The 20132-nt window shown below is 42.6% G+C and overlaps 1 protein-coding gene across 2 annotated transcripts in view; it reads right to left on the reverse strand.

The window, feature by feature from the left end:
* Positions 1-1900: 1900 nt before the first annotated feature.
* Positions 1901-20132, reverse strand: part of ZEB1 (zinc finger E-box binding homeobox 1) — a 193347-nt gene continuing 175115 nt past the window's right edge. For both annotated transcript variants that reach the window (XM_082846803.1, XM_082846802.1), the window contains exons 6-9: positions 17926-18031; positions 5626-7436; positions 3647-3827; positions 1901-3523 (exon numbers count right to left, since the gene is read on the reverse strand). In XM_082846803.1, coding sequence (XP_082702929.1) covers positions 2949-3523; positions 3647-3827; positions 5626-7436; positions 17926-18031 — 2673 coding nt within the window. In that variant the 3' untranslated portion in view covers positions 1901-2948. The remainder of the gene's footprint in view (positions 3524-3646; positions 3828-5625; positions 7437-17925; positions 18032-20132) is intronic.

Here is a 20132-nt window from a genome sequence, read left to right on the forward strand (position 1 = left end):
ACGGGGCTTGCGGGAGTAATGGGAAGCATTCGCGCGGTTTCATTTTCAGAACCTGTCTGATGAACCTGGATCCCTTTCTTAGCCGTTTACCCGTATGTATCGAGAACTCTGCCTTCTTTGAGCTGCTCCTTAGTGATTATAGCACCAATGTCTCCTAAGAAGGGTTATTTACTCTTATTTTCTAACCCTATACAATGCATTTGTTTATTGGGTAGCTCTTCTCAGTGACGGGAGAAATGAGGCACCATGCTGATAGCGATCACCTAGGAACATGAGGCCGTAAGAAGGGGAGGGTCGTCCCATCAGTTCCTACCAGAGGCCTTGAATGCCTGTGTCGTGTACCATTGGGTTAAGCACCAGAAAGACGACACCTAGAAATAAGCTCGCAAATCAGAGGAGAAAGGCGATGGGAAAGGTATAGTTTACAATTTGTCTGCTATGTCGTGTTCCGTAGGGCCTGAGTAAAAAAATTATTAAATTGCTGAAATCACTGAACATACATAGAAGCAAAAGAGTAGTAAAGAAAGACACAGCTGAGCCCTGTTAACGTGCGAATTATATTCTCGTTTGACCAACGTGGCCGCATGCACTTGGGCCGGGCGCTCTGCCGGGCGGGTGACCCAGCGGCCGACACGGCCCGTCCTGGTGGGTGGCGTGCGAGCCACAGCATAAGGGCTGAGATGACGAGGCAGGTACAGAGGCTGTGGGAGCCCAGAGGAAAGGCACCTAACGCAGGCTTCCCGAAGGGTGAGAGGCCACGGGGTCGGGAGTGAGGGGCGAAGGGGTTCGGGAAGAGGAAGCAAGCTCTGGGGAGGCCGTTCGTTAGTTGTCACCTCTGACCTTCCCAGAAACACCGAGCCGCAGGGAAATGCACGATTTAGCGGGGAAGGTCTACACCATCCAGTCTCCCCAGACCCAGCCCAGGATAAACCAAGCACAGGATGACGGTATAGTACCCCCATGTGTGTTACAGAGTTTTCCAGAGAAAATCTGGATGATGATTAAAAGAATGACCGCAAGTAAGTCAGGCTTGTTGATGCATTTTATTGTGAGATGGGGGAATCTGGTAAAAAACTAGAAAATGACCATGGTGTAACAAGGAACTTAAAAATGAAGAGTCAGGTTTGTAACTTACATACATGAATACAGGAACAAATTGGCACAAAATGTTAAACGTTGTTCCCAACACTGTTTACATAAGGTCGCCCTAGCTTGGCTTGTAAGGAACGAGACTTCATGGTTAGACTAATCTCTTCATAAAACCGCAGAGCAGCATGCTGTTAGTCACACAGTGAATTTCAGAATTTAATAGTTTTATAGTAAAAACTGGGTAAAGGTAAAATGACTTGATTGTAGTTGTAAAACTAATACATTCCCATTTAAATTCTGTTCTACAGTCCAAGGCAAGTATAAATGTTAACATAACACTGTTAAATCAAATCTCAATGCAAGAGAACCAATTGCATCTCTACTTTAAATCTTATCAACTTTCCAAATTTTCATACTAAAATATATTATTGTATTAATACAAACTACAGTATTATACACTACACTGTGTAATAAATAAAGAAATATAAAAATAAGACACATAAATATAAAAGTTTTCTAAAACTAAAAGTACATATGTCAGTTAAGAAGGGTATTAATACTGCCAGGTTTGAAGACATACAGTACAAAAATGTTGCACAGATCTATAAACTAAAAGAAATAAAATAATACTGATAGGTAAGAATCAGCTAATGTTGTTAATAAACTGGGTCCATAATAACTAACATTTGGAAACAATTATGAGCCAAATAACAATGGCAGGTCCATGTTTGAAATGCAGGTACATGGATAAAGCAGATTAGAAAATTTCCCTTTCATTTCTGTAGAGAAATTCTGAAAGTCAATTAACGCAAAATGAATACGGAGGAATTATTAAAGGGTGAAATGTCCCAGTGTTTGGCTTCTCTGACAGAGTCAGTGGCTCTGAGTTTTATTTTAGAATTTCGATACAAGAAACAAATCAACAAATGCTAGTTATTGTAGGCCACGCATGAACGGAGGCTGGTCAGAGCCTTGAAAATACTGATAAATGGCACTTAGAGCACACAGGTCTTGCTTAAGGCCAAAGGAGATACAAAGCTTCATATCACATCCTTCATATTTGTTTACCACGTACTCAAACACAATTACGAACACCGATCTCTGCTGTCCTCACCAGTATCAACACTGTTAGTCCCTGCAATCAGAGCTCAACGGCAATCTTTTCAACTCCATTTAAACCACATGAGTAAGAAACTTCAGCTCTTCTATCGGCTGCTTTCTTAAGGCTAACGATACACTTTAAATGAGAATACGCTCTACTATGACAGCTAAATATTAGAAGTTACTACCTTCTAGACTGAATTTAGAAATGGTAGTTAGCACGGTTTGGAACTGCATTATACTTCTCCGTGAAGGGAATTTTGTAGTGCAGAAGTTCTCACATTTTAAAAAACATAATAAAATACTGAAGCGGATTTAGCATATGTTTACCAATAAAAAATTATAAAATTTCTCCCAATTGTACAGCTTAAGAATAAACCAACGTTAAGAGTGATAATTAATACTGATAAAATGAAACAATGCCAGATGCTTGTCTAAGTAATCAGTTTCCTTTAACCTGTTGCATCTTTGCTTTCTGAGTCATTAAGTTTTCTAATCTGCTTCATGTTACAAACTTGTTCCTAACTTTGAAAAATGCATGAAAAATTACTAGGTCTGAGGTTCAGGCACACCCGGATTTTTTTTTGTGTGTGGTTTTTTTTTTTTTTTTTGGTATTTTGTATTTTTTTAAATTTTTACTTTACACAGTAGTGAACAGAAATCACAGTATACAGGTTACTGTGTTTCCGTGAAAAGCATGTATAACATAGAACAAACTTCATTACCAATTAGAATTTTCTTTCTTTCTAGAAAAACGATCAGGCTTCATTTGTTTTCTCTTCAGACACCTGCTCAGCGCCCTGGCTGACTTTGTGTTCTAAGCTGTGGGCTGGGCTTCCAGCTCCTGCGCCCTCCCTCGCACCTTCTTCGGAGTTGGCTCGCCCCTCCCCCTCGCGCCCCTCCCCCTCGCGCCCCTCCCCCTCGCGCCCCTCACCCCCCTGCGGTCCTCCACTTTCCTTTTCCTCCTGCAGGTCTTCCATCTCCCTCTCCTCCTCCTCCTCCTCCTCCTCCTTGTCACTGTCCTCGTCCTCCTCCCGCGTGGAGCTCTCCCTCTCGTCCGAGTCACCCTGCGAGGGGGAGGCGCGGGCCCCCGCGTGGTGCGCGGGCGGGCCCCCTGGGCCCGCGGCCCCCGGCTCGGGCCCCTCGGCCTCCCTCTTGCAGTAGGAGTAGCGGTGGTTCATGTGCTGGGAATAGGAGCCCGAGTGGGAGAAGCGCTTCCCGCACTTGTCGCACTGGTAGGGCTTCTCCCCGGAATGCAAGCGCGTGTGCTCGATCAGGTGATGCTTGTGTTTAAACGCCTTTTTGCAGATGCCGCACTCGTGAGGTCTTTTACCTGAAAATAAGGGCACAGCTATGAAATAAGATGGCATTAAGCCGACAGGCTTCGGGGCACTTCAGGTTGGAAATGGTTATAAATTTGTTTTTCCAAAACTGCCAGGTTCACTAGCATACATACCTGTGTGTTCGTATTTATGTCTCAACAACGAGCTACTCTTCTGGAATATCTTATCACACAAATCACAAGCATACATTCCATTTTCTGTCTTCCGCATTTTCTTTTTGGGTGGCGTGGAGTCAGAGTCGTTCTGATCTTCTACATTGGATACTCCTTCGGAGCTAGTGTCTTGCCTCTCATCCTAGAGGAGACAAAGAAGGAGGAAGATTTCCTTTACATAAACAAAAGCACAGATTAAAGAACGACTGTGATTTACACTTTCCACAACTTGACCAAAGCAGGCTCCAAGGGGAGGGCCAGGTGACGGGTGGGGCTGACACGGACAAAAGGGAGGGAGGGGCGCTACAGCCACGACCGCAGCAAACCCAGGGCCAGCTGGCGCCGAGAAGAAAGGACACCAAAAAGAAGTAATACAGAACGCAGTACTAACACAGTCCACCTAGTTCCGTATGAATCGTTAGTTTATGAGAAACTGGCAGAAAGTTTTAACTTACGAGTTTGCGGAACAATCACAGGTTCGTGACTGCATCACTTACCTTCACTTTTTCATTCTGGGTTTCACTGAGCAAAAATTAAGATTCTGTTTTTTAAAAAAGTGGTCTTTAAACTGTATCTTCCAGAACCTTCGAGTTTTGTGAACTAAACTCCATTGTCTCCCTATCACTTTTCTAAGGAGCAAGATGGAAGCAATGTAGGAGGGTCTACATCTCTAAACAAGGACACTTGCTGGGCAACGCATCTTCCGAGTTTCGGGTTAGGGATAGGGTTGGGGAGGAACCTTGGGCCTCCTGCCGGTAGAATAATTCTTCAGGGAGCCTGTGGAGGGATTGCGCCCCTAAGATCCTGTGTCTTTTCTGAAGTCTTCCATTCTAAACTCACAAATTTTCTACAAGTTCAAAGGTTTTCCACGTTTCTCACGGCTTTGTGAGGCGGGAGAAGCGCCGACATGTTTCTGGCATTTGCGAGCTGCTAATGGTGCTAAAGGGACTCGATTTTCAACGTTATTTGATCAGCGTTACTGGATGATTAACTGAAATGCTTGTGGTTCCCTGTTTATTATTCAAAGGCATGAAGAGTGTTTTATATACCCAAAATTTAGACTTAGTGAGAAATTTAGCCGTGTGAAAACTTTTTCAAGTTACCACAATTACGGGAAGCCCATTGGTAGCAATAGTTAAGGAGAAAAAAGCAGCAAAACACACTTGAACAGGATACTGAGATTATTTTAGCTGCACCTATTTACAGCAAATATTTGGAAAAAAGATTGAATCAAATGAATACTAGAGATAAATTCAATCAGAAATTGATGGAAAGAAATGGAGAGACATCAAGGTCAGTGACGTAGAAAAAGCCCGGACAGTGAGACACACACAATCACACACATTGGTTCTATCAAAACCGTCATGGATTTGGGGGGAGTTAAAGAGGAAACTGCAAACATAGATTCACAAGTATATTCCCTCATATATCATTACGATTGAACACTATTTAGTTTACAGCTTACAAAATCATTGGTAAATTCACTAGATGAATTCTTTATATAATTTGTTTGTTTAAAGTTTTTTTTATAAACAGAGGTGTTAACACATAAAAAGGGATAGCTAAGTTTGCCTGGTGCGAAATGTCTGTGAGCAAATTCTCATTTACGAATGATCATAATCGACACAGAACGTTAACGAATTTTGGGATCTGACTAGAAAACAGAAGTCTGATTAGTAAGCATTCCAGGTCTACTTTCCTCTTCTGTCTCTAGTTTCAAACAGTCAGTATTTAGCTGAGACTCATCGACCCTTTTCTCAGCAGAATAACAAAACTGCCGTTGAAAAGTACTAAGGCACACATTCATCTATTTCCTTTCAGAAATGACAGCTTAACAAGCTGCTTGGCTCTCTTGGGACTGATTTTTATTAGAAAAATTCACTGAAAAAAGTCAAACGAGCACTTGACCAGTAGAGGCCGAGGGTGCGGGCATTCTTTACCTGATTTCCGTTGGGCTGGGCCGCCCTCAGGGCTGCTTCCTGGGCCGCCGGGCTGACGGCAGTCGAGTACGTGTAGGCGACCTGGGGGATCAGCAGGGTCTGCTTGTTGGCCGCCAGCGCTCGCAAGCACGGAACGCTGTTCTGGTCGGCGATGGCCACGATCGTGGGTAACTGGGCAGTGACTGTAGGTATAGCAATGTTTATGGGGTTGGCACTTGGTGGGATTACATTTACAACTGGTTCTGAGTCTGTGACACAGCTGTCCTTTTGTGACTCCTTTTTTGCACAAGACAAGTTCAAGGGTTCTTCCTGGACAGAATAAACACTGTTCTGGTAAACACTAGTGATAGTTGACCTTTCCAATAACTCTCCCTGTTGCTTTGGTAGTGAAAGATCAAGAGGTTCGACCTGTGGCTCTTCCTGTGCCCCTTCTGCCGGGTACGAGTAACCCTGTGCGTTTCCGGAGGAGGAGAGGTTGAGGGGGGATGGGGACGATGCGCTGCTTCTGGAACCATTGACCGTGGAGCCCACTGGTAGGACGGGGGAGCCGGTTATCTTCAGAGGACTCTGGAGATTCCTCGTGCCGTCCTGGGATTCATCTGCGTTTGTGGGCTGAGGCTGGTCATCGTTCTTAGCAGGGATGTTGGCTTTGCCTGGCTCGGGAGAAGATGCCTCAGAAGACTGGACTGACGTCTGTCCCGTCTGCATCTTTTCAAACCACTTTTTCACTACATCCGGCGGTAGGTTCACTGAGTCAGCAATTTTTGAGAGCTCTTCCGCACTTGGCTGTGCATTCAAAGCATAATACGCTTTCAGAAGAGACAGGAGGTTCTTTAAAGGTGGCTGGCTGGGAGCCAGACTGCCGTCTCCGGACCCCGAGGGAGCAGAGGCCTCGGGCTTGGCACCTTCTGGCGTGGGGGGCAGATGGGGCTGGGCGGGCTGCTTCAGGTCATAGTGCTTTAGCTCCGGAAGTGCGCTGATGTCCCCTGGACAGTCGTCACACAGGAGGCAAGTGCTGTCGTTCCCTCCTCCTTCAAAGCTTTTGTCCTTCTCAGATTTAACAGTAAGATCTTCTGGTAACTTTTCACTTTTGCAGCTGTTGGTGGGGACTGGATTTTCTTTTTTTAAATTCTGAGGAACAACTTGAAGTTGGCTAGGTTGTTCAAGACTGTAGTTAATGATGATTTTGGTGGTTCCATCTTGATCCACCAGAGGAAGACTGATGGCTGAAATAACAGAATGGCCACCTTGCTGGATGGATGACGCGCTGATTGTTTCTTGTTCTTTGGATGCAAGATTGGCTTGATTATTCTCCAAAACTTGCCTGATTACATTACCATCTACTGCCACTTTAAGTACATTCTGAATATCACTTAAATTGATACTGATGGGGGACACCAACCCCACCGTTGGCAGAACAACGGCTTGCACCACACCCTGAGGAGTACTGGTTGCCTGCAAGGGGCCACCACCACTGAAAACCCCATTCTGTAAAGGGGTTGAACAGTTGATTCCTGAAGCAACCACTATGGGCTTGAACTCATAATCCACAGGCTCCGTTTTGATTTGGTTTACGGAAAGTTGTTCTTGGAAGGGCTTATTCTCTATCTTCTGCCGTATCTGTGGTCGCGTGGGACTGCCCGGTGATGCCGAGAGAGATGGTGAGGGACACTGCGAGGTCTTGAGCCCTGTTCGTGGTCGCCCGTTCACAGGCATCAGGCTGATACATTTCTTACTGCTTATGTGTGAGCTATAGGAACCGGAATGGGAAAAACGTTTCTTGCAGTTTGGGCATTCATATGGCTTCTCTCCTAAACAACAACAAAAAATCACATTCATAAATTTTTACGTATCCACGTTTTCCCTAAAACAAGCAGTATCAATTTAAAAAGAGGTTACCATGTACGTTTGTAATATAATTTTATTTAGAATCATCACTTTACGTTCAAAACCTACGTAAACGTCATAAACACCAGTAAAACGTGAGTCTGAACTACGTGCTAACCAATAAAAGAATCTTCTCAGCATATGTGTCCAACATGTCTGCAAACTTTTAAAAGTTCAAATCATTCTCAAATACCAAGAAATTATATCCTACTCTTTCAAGTAATTTTTTTCTTATCCTGTTTCACCAATTTATGTAATTTTCTATACTTTATTCTACTTAACCATCTGTAGGAGAAATTAATATTAGAGGAAAGAAAAGTAAATCTCCCATAAGGCTTAACACGTATGAACATCTCGCCTTAACTGTGTGAGTCATGAATATCTACCCTTCCCATATCCACAGGTTTCCACAGGTTTCCTTGAAAATATCTTTTTCAATGGGAAGAAAACTTGAAATACAAGGTATTGTTAGAAGCCTTGGCTTATTAAACTGGGATGTATGTACTTCTGGATATATCAGGCAATGTTTTACTGGGTATGAAAAGCATCTTACAGTTTCAATTTTAGCGATAGTGGTTATGGTAATTTAAAACATGTAAATATTAAGACACAGATTAGACTATGTTGCACAAATGCAACGTTTCTGTGAAACGTTAGGAAAAAAACGAAGCTTCCTGCTTACAGAGGCCTCCTTTAAGTTGCTTCCCTAGACCTTCCAGGGTACAAGGCATTTATTCTTCTTGGCCAGTAGGGATACTTTGACAGAAAATTTTGAGAAGCACTGAGCTATATGAAATATTTACATACAGCCTATTTCTTTTTTCCTTTTGCTTTAACTTATAGGTCATCATTTATAATTTAAAGGTTACTGATGCCCATTTTCAGGGAGGTAGCAAACTCCAGGTGTTGTGGGCCGTTTACCTGCACCTGTTACAGTGCAGCTCAGCAGCTCACAGAGATGCTCTTTAAAAACCTTCTTTAGATGAATGAATGGCTAATTATGAAAATTATGAAATGTGACGATGCTGATTATCTACTCAGTAGCAAAATTAAAGCTCTTTATCTCCCCCCCCCTTTTTTTTGATGTTTATAGCCACTTTATTTCTTTTTAATTGATGTATAGTTGATTTGCAATGTTGTGTTAGTTTCTGGTATATTCAGCTTTATTCTTTTTTTGAATGTTTGAAATTTATTTTTTATACAGCAGGTTCTTATTAGGTATCTGTTTTATACATACTAGCGTATACATGTCAATCCCAATCTCCCAGTTCATCCCACCACCACCCCCCAACACATTCCCCCTTTCTTTTTAATAATTAAAAGGAAAGCAGCAGGAAAGTCAGTGTAAGCTCCGCTAGTAATGTAACTTCAATGTTGTAAACTTTAAAACAAGTGCATTATATTTTCATAGAAATTTATATCTAAGAAATCAGAACTGGAAGGAATCTAATAAGCCCTCTATGTAGCCTCCTTCTCAATGAAGAGTTCATTTTATATCATCTCTGCTTAACCTCCTTTATTAGAAGGAGTGCTGCCGCTGGACAGCTCTGTGGAGGACAGTCTCGTCTGGCTCTGCCGAGGACCGCGGGTCTGGTGCAGATTCTGGCTCTGTCGCAGGCTGTTTTCTTAACCTTTTTAAGCCTCAGTGTTTTGGTGCATAAATAAATGTAGGTACATCCTCGCTGGACTGTTGTAGCAGTTATGTGAGATTATGTAGCAAACCTCAGTGTGCCCTCGAGAAGTGTTAGTGATTCCTTCCAAAGGCAGCGAGACAGAGGCTCAGTACTAAGCCGAAGTCCGCTGGTTGGAACGCCTACTTCCCTGCACTAGTTTGCTTCTGATGCCACAGAATTGGGTTAACTTTTCTTCCACGAGCCAGACTTCCAAACTGATGAAGAGCTGTCACGTGTATTCTTCAATTTCCCTTGTGTAGGTTGAACATATCCGGGTCTTTCTTGCGTTCCTCGTGGGACGTGGTTTCTAGAACCCTTACTCGCTTGTTAACTCACCTCTGGAAATTCTCCAGTTTAATCAATATCTTTCCAGTGGGATGCCTGAAATATGATTCATTACTCAAAATGCATCAGATAAAAATTTCCAGTGGGGGTAAAACAAGGGATGTGTCCTAGTATCTCTCTTATTTTAACATTCTTAATTATTCGGTGGCATTTTTAGGTGAGCTATGCTTGTTCTCCTGCTCTCTAGGAAAATAAGCATATGTAATACAGGTTACTTCTGTCTTTACAAACAGGGAGGTAGAAGAGCACAGTGGGTACGGCAGTGGCTTTGGAGACAGGATGCCTGTGTCAGAGTCCCGCTCTGCCATGTCCCAGCTGAGTGACTGTGGACAAAGCTAAGCTTGCTGAACCTCCATTTTCTCATCAGTAAAAAAAAAAAAAAAAAAAAAAAAAAGAGGAAATGGTAGCATCCACCTCACAGGGTTATTGCGAGAACTATATGACTTAATGCATGCAAATAACTAGAGTGTGGCTGTACAGAGTTAAGTGTTCAGTAAGTGCTAGTTATCATTATGCTTATTGGGAATCACCCTGATACTTTACCACTCCTGCAAAGAAAGTCTGCAGGACAATTATTCTAGAGCCAAAGTCACTACGTTTGTTAGGAAAACTCTTGTTTCTAACTCTAACTTCATAGCTTACGGACGATAGCTGAAGCACATCAGCTCGCTTACCAGTCGACCTGGGTCAGTGTTTGTAACCACTCAGCCCTGGAGGTCATATCAGGAGGGTGTGCTGCTCAAAGTTACATGTACTACGAACACTGACTTGTTTTTAATGGCTGGGTGGGTGTTCAGATGCAACTGATGTAAAGGTTTTCCAGGCTAAAATGACTGTGAGGCCGTGGAACAAACCCAGGTTACTCGCTGGGAGGATCCCAGCCCAGGTGCAGGGGCTCCTTTGCACCTCCGTGTGTGGTGTGGTGGCCTTCTCACAGCTCAGTTCCCACCCATGTGTGAAGTTCACATGACGCGTGACACACGTCTCTGCATAGGGTTCATTTCATGGGTATCAGAAGAGACCAACTATCCGGGCAATTTTAGGGCATATAATCGACGACCCTGACCCTCAAGGCCTTATGAAAACTCAGCTGAGAAAAAAAATTACAGAGGATTCCTGAAGGATATGCAGTTCATTCATTACTAGATACTCTAAACAGTGCTTTCAAAACCATCTGTGGTGAAGGGTCATTTGTTTTTTCATTAAAAAAACTTTCCAATCTCCTATGGACCAATACTGTATAAAATACAATGAAATTGTCACAGCACTGTGTTGGTATACTAGTTTCTCAGTGTATCTGGGATGACACTGAGTAGCCCTGCTTGAACTCTCCCCTTGGAATAAACCATCCGGGAGCCGTAGACTGGGACGGCATCCATCGGCCACCCTGGGACAATGCTTTTTCTGAATTGCACTTTGGTGAAATATCACTGGCCTCTATTGAGGAATCTTATTTTAGAGAGAAAACACTATCAAATTCTCTGCTGTATTATTTTAAGGATATTTCTCAGGATGATATAAATATTTTGTTCTTTATTCTTTTTTAACTTAATTTTTAACATCTTTATTGGAGTATAATTGCTTTGCAATGGTGTGTCAGTTTCTGCTGCATAACAAAGTGAATCAGCTATACGTATACATATATCCCCATATCCCCTCCGTCTTGCATCTCCCTCCCACCCTCCCTATCCCACCCCTCCAGGTGGTCACAAAGCTCCAATATGATCTCCCTGTGCTATGCGGCTGCTTCCCACTAGCTATCTATTTTACATGTGGTAGTGAATATATGTCCATGCCACTCTCTCACTTCATCCCAGCTTACCCTTCCCCCTCCCCGTGTCCTCAAGTCCATTCTCTATGTCTTTATTCCTGTCCTGCCCCTAGGTTCTTCAGAACCTTTTTTTTTTTTTTAGATTCCATATATATGTGTTAGCATGGGGTATTTTTCTCTTTCTGACTTATTTCACTCTGTATGACAGACTCTGAGTCCATCCACCTCACTACAAATAACTCGATTCCGTTCCTTTTTATGGCTGAGTAATATTCCATTGTATATATGCGCCACATCTTCTTTATCCATTCATCTGTTGATGGACACTTAGGTTGCTTCCATGTCCTGCCTATTGTAAATAGTGCTGCAGTGAACACTGTGGTACATGACTCTTTTTGAATTATGGTTTTCTCTGGGTATATGCCCAGTAGTGGGATTGCTGGATCATATTATACCTCTATTTTTTTAGTTTTTTAAGGAACCTCCATACTGTTCTCCACAGTGGCTGTATCAATTCACATTCCCACCAACAGTGCAAGAGTGTTCCCTTTTCTCCACACCCTCTCCAGCATTTATTGTTTGTAGATTTTTTGATGATGGCCATTCTGACCGGTGTGAGGTGATACCTCATTGTAGTTTTGATTTGCATTTCTCTAGTGATTAGTGATGTTGAGCATCCTTCCATGTGTTTGTTGGCAATCTGTATATCTTCTTTGGAGAAATGTCTGTTTAGGTCTTCTGCCCATTTTTGGATTGGGTTGTTTGTTTTTCTGATATTGAGTTGCATAAGCTGCTGGTGTATTTTGGAGATTAATCCTTTGTCAGTTGCTTCATTTGCAAATATTTTCTCCTTTCTGAGGGTTGTCTTTTCATCTTGTTTATAGTAACCTTTGCTGTGCAAAAGCTTTGAAGTTTCATTAGGTCCCATTTGTTTGTTTTTGTTTTTATTTCCATTTCTCTAGGAGGTGGGTCAAAAAGAACCTTGCTGTGATTTATGTCATAGAGTGTTCTGCCTATGTTTTCCTCTTAAGAGTTTGACAGTTTCTGGCCTTACATTTAGGTCTTTAATCCATTTTGAGTTTATTTTTGTGTATGGTGTTAGGAAGTTTTCTAGTTTCATTCTTTTACACGTAGCTGTCCAGGTTTCCCAGCACCACTTATTGAAGAGGCTGTCTTTTCTCCACTGTATATTCTTGCCTCCTTTATCAAAGACAAGGTGACCATATGTGCGTGGGGTTTTCTCTGGGCTTTCTGTCCTGTTCCATTGATCTATCTTTCTGTTTTTGTGCCAGTACCATACTGTCTTGATCACTGTAGCTTTGTAGTATAGTCTGAAGTCCGGGAGCCTGATTCCTCCAGCTCTGTTTTTCGTTCTCAAGATTGCTTTGACTATTTGGGGTCTTTTGTGTTTCCATACAAGTTGTGCAATTTTTTTGTTCTAGTTCTGTGAAAAATGCCATTGGTAGTTTGACAGGGATTGCATTGAACCTGTAGATTGCTTTGGGTAGTATACTCATTTTCACAGTGTTGATTCTTCCAATCCAAGAACACAGTATATCTCTCCATCTGTTTGTATCATCTTTAATTTCTTTCATCAGTGTCTTACAGTTTTCTGCATACAGGTCTTTTGTCTCCTTAGGTAGGTTTATTCCTAGGTATTTTATTCTTTTTGTTGCAATGGTAAATGGGAGTGTTTCCTTAATTTCTGTTTCAGAATTTTCATTATTAGTGTGTATATAGGAATGCAAGAGATTTCTGTGCATTAATTTTGTATCCTGCTACTCTACCAAATTCATTGATTAGCTCTAGTAGTCTTCCGGTAGCATCTTTAGGATTCTCTAGTACAGTATCATGTCATCAGCAAACAAACAGTGACAGTTTTACTTCTTCTTTTCCGATTTGGATTCCTGTTCTTTTTCTTCTCTGACTGCTGTGGCTAAAACTTCCAAAACTATGTTGAATAAGAGTGGTGAGAGTGGGCAACCCTGTCTTGTTCCTGATCTTAGTGGAAATGGTTTCAGTTTTTCACCATTGAGAATGATGCTGGCTGTGGGCTTGTTATATATGGCCTTTATTATGCTGAGGTAAGTTCCCTTTATGCCTACTTTCTGGAGGGTTTTTATCATAAATGGGTGTTGAATTTTGTCAGAATCCTTGCATTCATGGGATAAACTCCACTTGATCATGGTGCATGATCCTTTTAATGTGCTGATGGATTTTGTTTGCTAGTATTTCTTATTTTTTGTTTGCAGTATGCGGGCCTCTCACTGTTGTGGCCTCTCCCGTTGCGGAGCACAAGCTCCGGACGCGCAGGCTCAGCGGCCACGGCTCACGGGTCCAGCCGCTCCGTGGCAGGTGGGATCTTCCCGGACCGGGGCACGAACCCGTGTCCCCTGCATTGGCAGGTTTACTCTCAACCACTGTGCCACCAGGGAAGCCCTAGCCTTTATTTTAAAGTCTATTTTTGTGTGATAGGAGAATTGCTACTCCAGCGTTCTTTTATTTCCATTTGCATGGAATATCTTTTTCCATCCCCTCACTTTCAGTCTGTATGTGTCCCTAGGTCTGGAGTGCACCTCTTGCCGACAGCCTGTGTTTCTGTATCCGTTCAGCCAGCCTGTGTTTTGGTTGGAGCATTTAATACATTTACATCTAAGGTAATTAATGGATATGTTATGTTCCAATTACCATTTTCTTAATTGTTTTGGGTTTGTTATTGTAGGTCTTTTCTTTCTCTTGTGTTTCCTGCCTAGAGAAGTTCCTTCAGCATTTGTTGTAAAGCTGGTTTGGTGGTGCTGAATTCTCTTAGCTTTTGCTTGTCTGTAAAGGTTTTAATTTCTCCGTCCAATCTGAATGAGATCCTTGCTGGGTAGAGTAATCTGGTTTGTAGGTTCTTCCCTTTCATCACTGTAAATATGTCCTGCCACTCCCTTCTGGCTTGCAGTTTCTGCTCAAAGATCAGCTGTTAACCTTATGGGATTCCCTTCTATGTTATTTGTTGCTTTTCCCTTGCTTCTTTTAATTCTTTGTATTTAATTTTTGATAGTTTGATTAATATGTGTCTTGGTATGTTTCTCTTTGGATTTATCCTGTATGGGACTCTCTGTCCTCTTGGAGTTGATTATTTCCTTTCCCATATTAGGGAAGTTTTCAACTATAATCCCTTCACATATTTTCTCAGTCCCTTTCTTTTTCTCCTCTTCTTCTGGGACCCCTGTAATTCGAATGTTGGTGTGTTTAATGTTGTCCCAGAGGTCTCTGAGACTGTCCTCAATTCATTTCATTCTTTTTTCTTTATTCTGCTCTGTGGTAGTTATTTCCACTATTTTATCTTCCAGGTCACTTATCTGTTCTTCTTCCTCAGTTATTCTGCTATTGATTCCTTCTAGAGGATTTTAAATTTCATTTATTGTGTTGTTCATCATTGTCTGTTTGCTCTTTAGTTCTTGTAGGTCCTTGTTAAACGTTTCTTGCATTTTCTCCATTCTATTTCCAAGGTTTTGGACCATCTTTACTATCATCACTCTGAGTTCTTTTTCAGGTAGACTGCCTATTTCCTCTTCATTTGTTCGGTGTCGTGGGTTTTTACCTTCTTCATCTGCTGCGTATTTCTGTCTTGTCATTGCCTAAGTTACTGCGTTTGCGGTCTTCTTTTCACAGGCTGCAGGTTCTGTTTTTGGTGTCTGCTCCAGGTGGCTAAGGTTGGTTCAGTGGGTTGTGTAGGCTTCCTGGTGGAGGAGACTGGTGCCTGTGTTCTGGTGGGTGAGGCTGGATCTTGTCTTTCTGGTCGACAGGACCGTCCATGTCCAGTGGTGTGTTTTGGGGTGTCTGTGACCTTATTATGATTTTAGGCAGCCTCTTTGCTAACGGGTGGGGTTGTGTTCCTGTCTTGCTAGTTGTTTGGCATGGCCTGTCCAGCACTGGATCTTGCTGGTCGCTGAGTTTAGCTGGGTCTTAGCATTGAGACGGAGATCTCTGGGAGAGCTCTCGCCAATTGATATTACATGGGGCCAGGAGGTCTCTAGTGGACCAGTGTCCTGAACTCGGCTCTCCCACCTCAGAGACTCAGGCCTGACACCCGGCTGGAGCACCAAGACCCTGTCAGCCACACGGCCAGGTATGTGGGGAGAGTCTTGCCTATTGGGAAGGGGAGAGTCTTGCCTATTGGGAAGTCTGTGGTCTTCTGCCAGCGTTCTGTAGGAGTTGTTCCATATGTAGATGTATATCTGATGCATTTGTGGGGAGGAAGGTGATCTCCTTGTCTTACTCCTCCGCCATCTTGAAGGTCCTCCCTGTTCTTTATTCTTAGTGATGCTTCAAGGAACAACTTTCTCTATGGACTTAGTGTCAGGAAGGGTTGTGCTTTTTCCAGCAACTGATTCTTTTTACTTACAGTCACTCTGGGTCTTGGTTACTAATTGTAGTTTTCTTACTTCCGAAACCTTAGGGTCTAATTTGTGGTCACTTCTAGCATGTGCAAAGGATTTTATATATTCCTTTTGTTCTCATGTTTACTTCATGCCTGTCTTACTTTCTTAACTTTATTTTTCTTAAATGTTTTTAAAATTTTTGCTGTATTAAAGGTGTACAAGCCTCATAGTAAATAATTTTAATAAGAGACATAAATACATAATGAATGGAGAGCAGAGCACAGTGGAAGTTTTGGTTCTATGATGCGGCCTAAATTTGCCTTATCTTTTAAAGCAGCAGCATACTGTTAGCTTATACAAAGCTCTTCACCATCGAAACTCCTGAAGTTTTTCTGTAGGTACTACAGATGCTAGCTCCCTACTTGATTGAGGTTGAGTTTTGAATATCAACGTAGGATTCTGTGATTATTAACTTCTTGTTTCTAGACTTATATTTTAATGTTTGGTGTGATCTGTGCCTCCCAACTGCGATCTGTGCCTCCCGACTGCGTATCATCTATAGATCTGATAAGTCCTCTTATATGACTGCAATAGGACCATATGACATTCACTTTGTAAGTGAATCTTACTTTAGGAAGGGATGCTTCTGAACTCATTCTACAAGGCCAGCATCAGCCTGATACCAAAACCAGACAAAGACACTTTATAAAAATCTACAAACAAACTCATAGAAAAAGAGATCAGATCTGTGATTACCAGAGGCGGGGGGTGGGGGGGAACTGGATGAAGGTGGGCAAAAAAGGTACAAACTTCCAGTTATAAGAAGTTATAAGATAAGTAAGTACTAGGAATGCCATGTATAACATGATAAGTATAATCAACACTGCCGCATGTTGTATATGGAAGCTGAGAGTAAATCCCAAGAGGTCTCACCACAAGGAAAATATTTTTTTCTATAATTTTGCATCTGTATGAGATGGATGTTCACTAAACTTACTGTGATAATCAATCATTTCATGACGTATGTACGTCAGTCCACACTGCACACCTTAAACTTATACAGTGCTATATGTCAATTACATCTCAATAAGGCCAGAAGAAAAAAGGACAGTGGTGTAAGAGGAGAAAAGGTCCATTTAATATATATATTAATATATGTTAATATTAATATATATGTATAAAATTGATGAAAACTGTTCAATGGCACAGGAGCTGAGAAGCTGAGAAACAGGATCCTGTTCCAGGCTCTAAAAGACAATCTTTACTTTCCAGACACATTGTAATGTGTAAAAATTTTAAACTGTATTTGTATGAATCTTGGTTTAAGTGGTAACTTTAACATTTAGCCCTCAACAACCAATTCAGCACAACGTCTATAAATGCAGTTCCAAAATAAAACACAGATATCACCAAGCAGCCCTCATAAAGCCACCCAACTCCACTCTTTTGCAGGACATTTGTGAAATCTTCACAAAATAAGCACGTGCAGACACATAGTTTCCCACTCATGAGCTAATTGCTGTTTTTCATTAAAATTATTTAAGTCTTAATATATCAGAATTAATCAGGAGACGAACAGAGTTCATAATGCAAATGTGGGATATTTTCTATACTTTCTAGGTTTTGATAGCTTTTGTGGAAACAAGTTTCTAAACAGACATAACATTTTTACCATATAGTAATATTCATTTTGTACGTAAAGCTGCAGACAATGACTAGTGTAGAAGGGAAGGGTGAGATGAGGGCAGAGCACATTTCCCTCCTCTAAGTCCCCCTTCACGCCTCAGTCCGTGCCCTGCTGTGCTGCCCTCTCCCGCTGACTCCACAGCACCCACTGCCACCTCCTGCCTCGAGTTCCATTTCTACTTCTCTCATGTAAAGAAGCGTGTCTTCATCTCCTCCTTTCCTTGTGCACACGGTACCCCTATACCCGTTATCATTCCCTTGTTAACTGTGCAGAGGAGGCGATGAAATAACATTCACCAGAAAGCTGAAGTGTTTTCAGGTTGTATGTCTGGTTAACGCATGCTATTCTGATGAGGATATTTGGAGTATCTCCTATTGACTTGCTATACTTTAGTCAAAGATTAAGATTCCAGTAAAATACCATTTACGAGCAGAAGATTTCTCCAGATTAGTCTTTATCCTAAAAGAAAAGCAGCGTTTCTAATCATGTGTGTAGATCGCATGTGATATTAATTTATTACCGTAATTCCTATGATATTCACCATAGACAAAGAAAACAAATATTTACCACTGTGGATTCTTAAGTGCTCTTTTAGATGGTGTTTGTATTTGAAAGCTTTTCCACATTCAGTGCACTTGAATTTACGATTACCCCCAGACTGCGTCACATGTCTCTGTAAGAAAGAATTGGTGTTTTATTTATAAAGCAAAAAGGCTTTAGAGATAAAGAACATCCAATCTACTAAAAGTAAGGTTTTGGTGATTCTCAAATTTTAACAGTCACAAAAATCTAACACTTGGAATATTACCAAAAAGGAGGTTGATCATGGCAACAGAATTCTGACATAAAGGAAAATCTCCACTTCCTAAAGGATCAGAAGTATGAAGCAGCACAGCATTAGCACAAACACTACGCACTTCGCTAGGAACTAGAGGCCGCGTCGCCTGCGGTCTGATTCACAGGTAAAGGAACTGCAGTCGAGAACATCCGTCATCTGTCTCTAGCACAATTACTACACAGAAGAAAAGGCTGGGCTTTTCTTAGCCTGTCTCTAGTAAGTTTGGTATTTCCAAAATGTGCCTTAATCTGATGATTTAAAAAGTACTTCCATTCTTTTCAGCCCATTGTGGGTTGCTGTGCTAGCTTTCTGCCTGGCACCAAATCCCCTCTTCTGTATACTTCGAATCTATCCTGTACCCTCTGTTACTCTTACAGAAGCACCGCTGGAATTGAATTATTCAACCAATTCTGCTCCCAGATTTCTAGAGGATTCCTCTCCACCCCTGAACCCAGATTCTACTACTACCGACGCCAGGTTCATAGCCCCTGAGTTTCCGGGCTTCTTCGCCAGTCCCCTCTCAGGAGCCTGTGTCCCAGTCGTCCAGTGGGTCCCAACCTTCTGCACATGTACTGCTCTTCGCCTCCTTGCTCTGATTTATACTATGCCTTACTTCCTGGCTCTGCTTCCCCTGAATTCTGACAGTTAAGCTTCTACCCATCTGTCAAGGCTCAAGCTCTGCTTGCTGCGTGCCCTCCCTCACTGGACTCTCCCTTCTTCTGTCCTTCGTACAGGAAGGACAGAGAATGAGCACGTACCATGCTCTACTTCACCCAAACCCCTGGCTTTGAAACCGAACATACGGTGACAACTCCCAAATGTGTCTCGCTCGACGTCTCCCATCCCCTCAATGCCAGGCCCTCACAGCCGGCCGCTCCCTCGATGGTCCCCACTGGGAAGCAACAGGCCTGCGGTGACGCCTGCATTTCTCTCCTGGAAGAGTCGGCCCTCCCCTCGTCTGTCTCTTACCTCTGTGAATAACCCCCTCATTGATCTGATCATCGCTTAAGCCCCGAACTTCGGAGGAATCCCTGATCCCTCTCTTTCCCTTAGACCCTTGTTCGATCCCTCAGCAAGCCACCCTGCACCCACGGTCCCTAACGATGTTGCGTCTGCCACACGACCACCTCTGGCCTAGACCACAGCCTCTAAGTGGGCTCCCTGCTTCCTTCTTGTCTCTCTCAGTCTGCTTTCCACCCAGGAGCCCGAGCTGCCTTAGAATTTAAAGACAAAATGCAGTATCTTCCAGTGGCTTCCCTATCACACTTATTCCCAGAAAGGTCTCCCTACCCTGTAAAAAAAGAAAAACTTTCTATCCTCTTACTCTTGCCTTATTTTTTCATCATTCTACCTGCTTTTATAGCTTACCTTTCGGTCACCTACTAATACACGCCTTCTACTGGCAGGGACTTGGCTCATCTTTTTCACTATTGTGCCTTTAACACCTACAACAGGCCTCATACAGAATTGAAACTCAGACACTTTTCAAAGGCCAGCGAGGCAGATGGTCTGCCCTTTGGTCCTAACCTAAATTGTTCCCAATTCTGTTTCTCACATTATTACATTTATCACAGCTCCCTTCTGACGTTCATCTGACTACATACTTCACATATAAAACCGACTACCTTTGCAAAACCCATCAGACAAATCCTCACGGAAAGTGGCCTTCACCCTCATCAGAGATCTTACAATTTTATAGCAGCATCTCCTGCTTTCCCCACCAGTTCCATCTGTCCTCTGAAGGTCCCCTCCTTTGACAAGGGCCCTCAGGGTAGAGGATGTGGGGCAGCAGAGGCAGGACGGGGCTGCTCCCCAAACATCACCTGGCAGGCCCTTTCCCCAGGGCTTGTCTATAGCACGGTCATGTTGGGACACCAGGCTGGCAAGAGCACGCGTCTGTATTGTCCCTGACAAGACTCGTGCGGGGCAGATGCGA

Source organism: Leucopleurus acutus (assembly GCF_964270905.1).
Source record: "Leucopleurus acutus genome assembly, chromosome: 1".
NCBI classification, from domain to species: domain Eukaryota; kingdom Metazoa; phylum Chordata; class Mammalia; order Artiodactyla; family Delphinidae; genus Leucopleurus; species Leucopleurus acutus.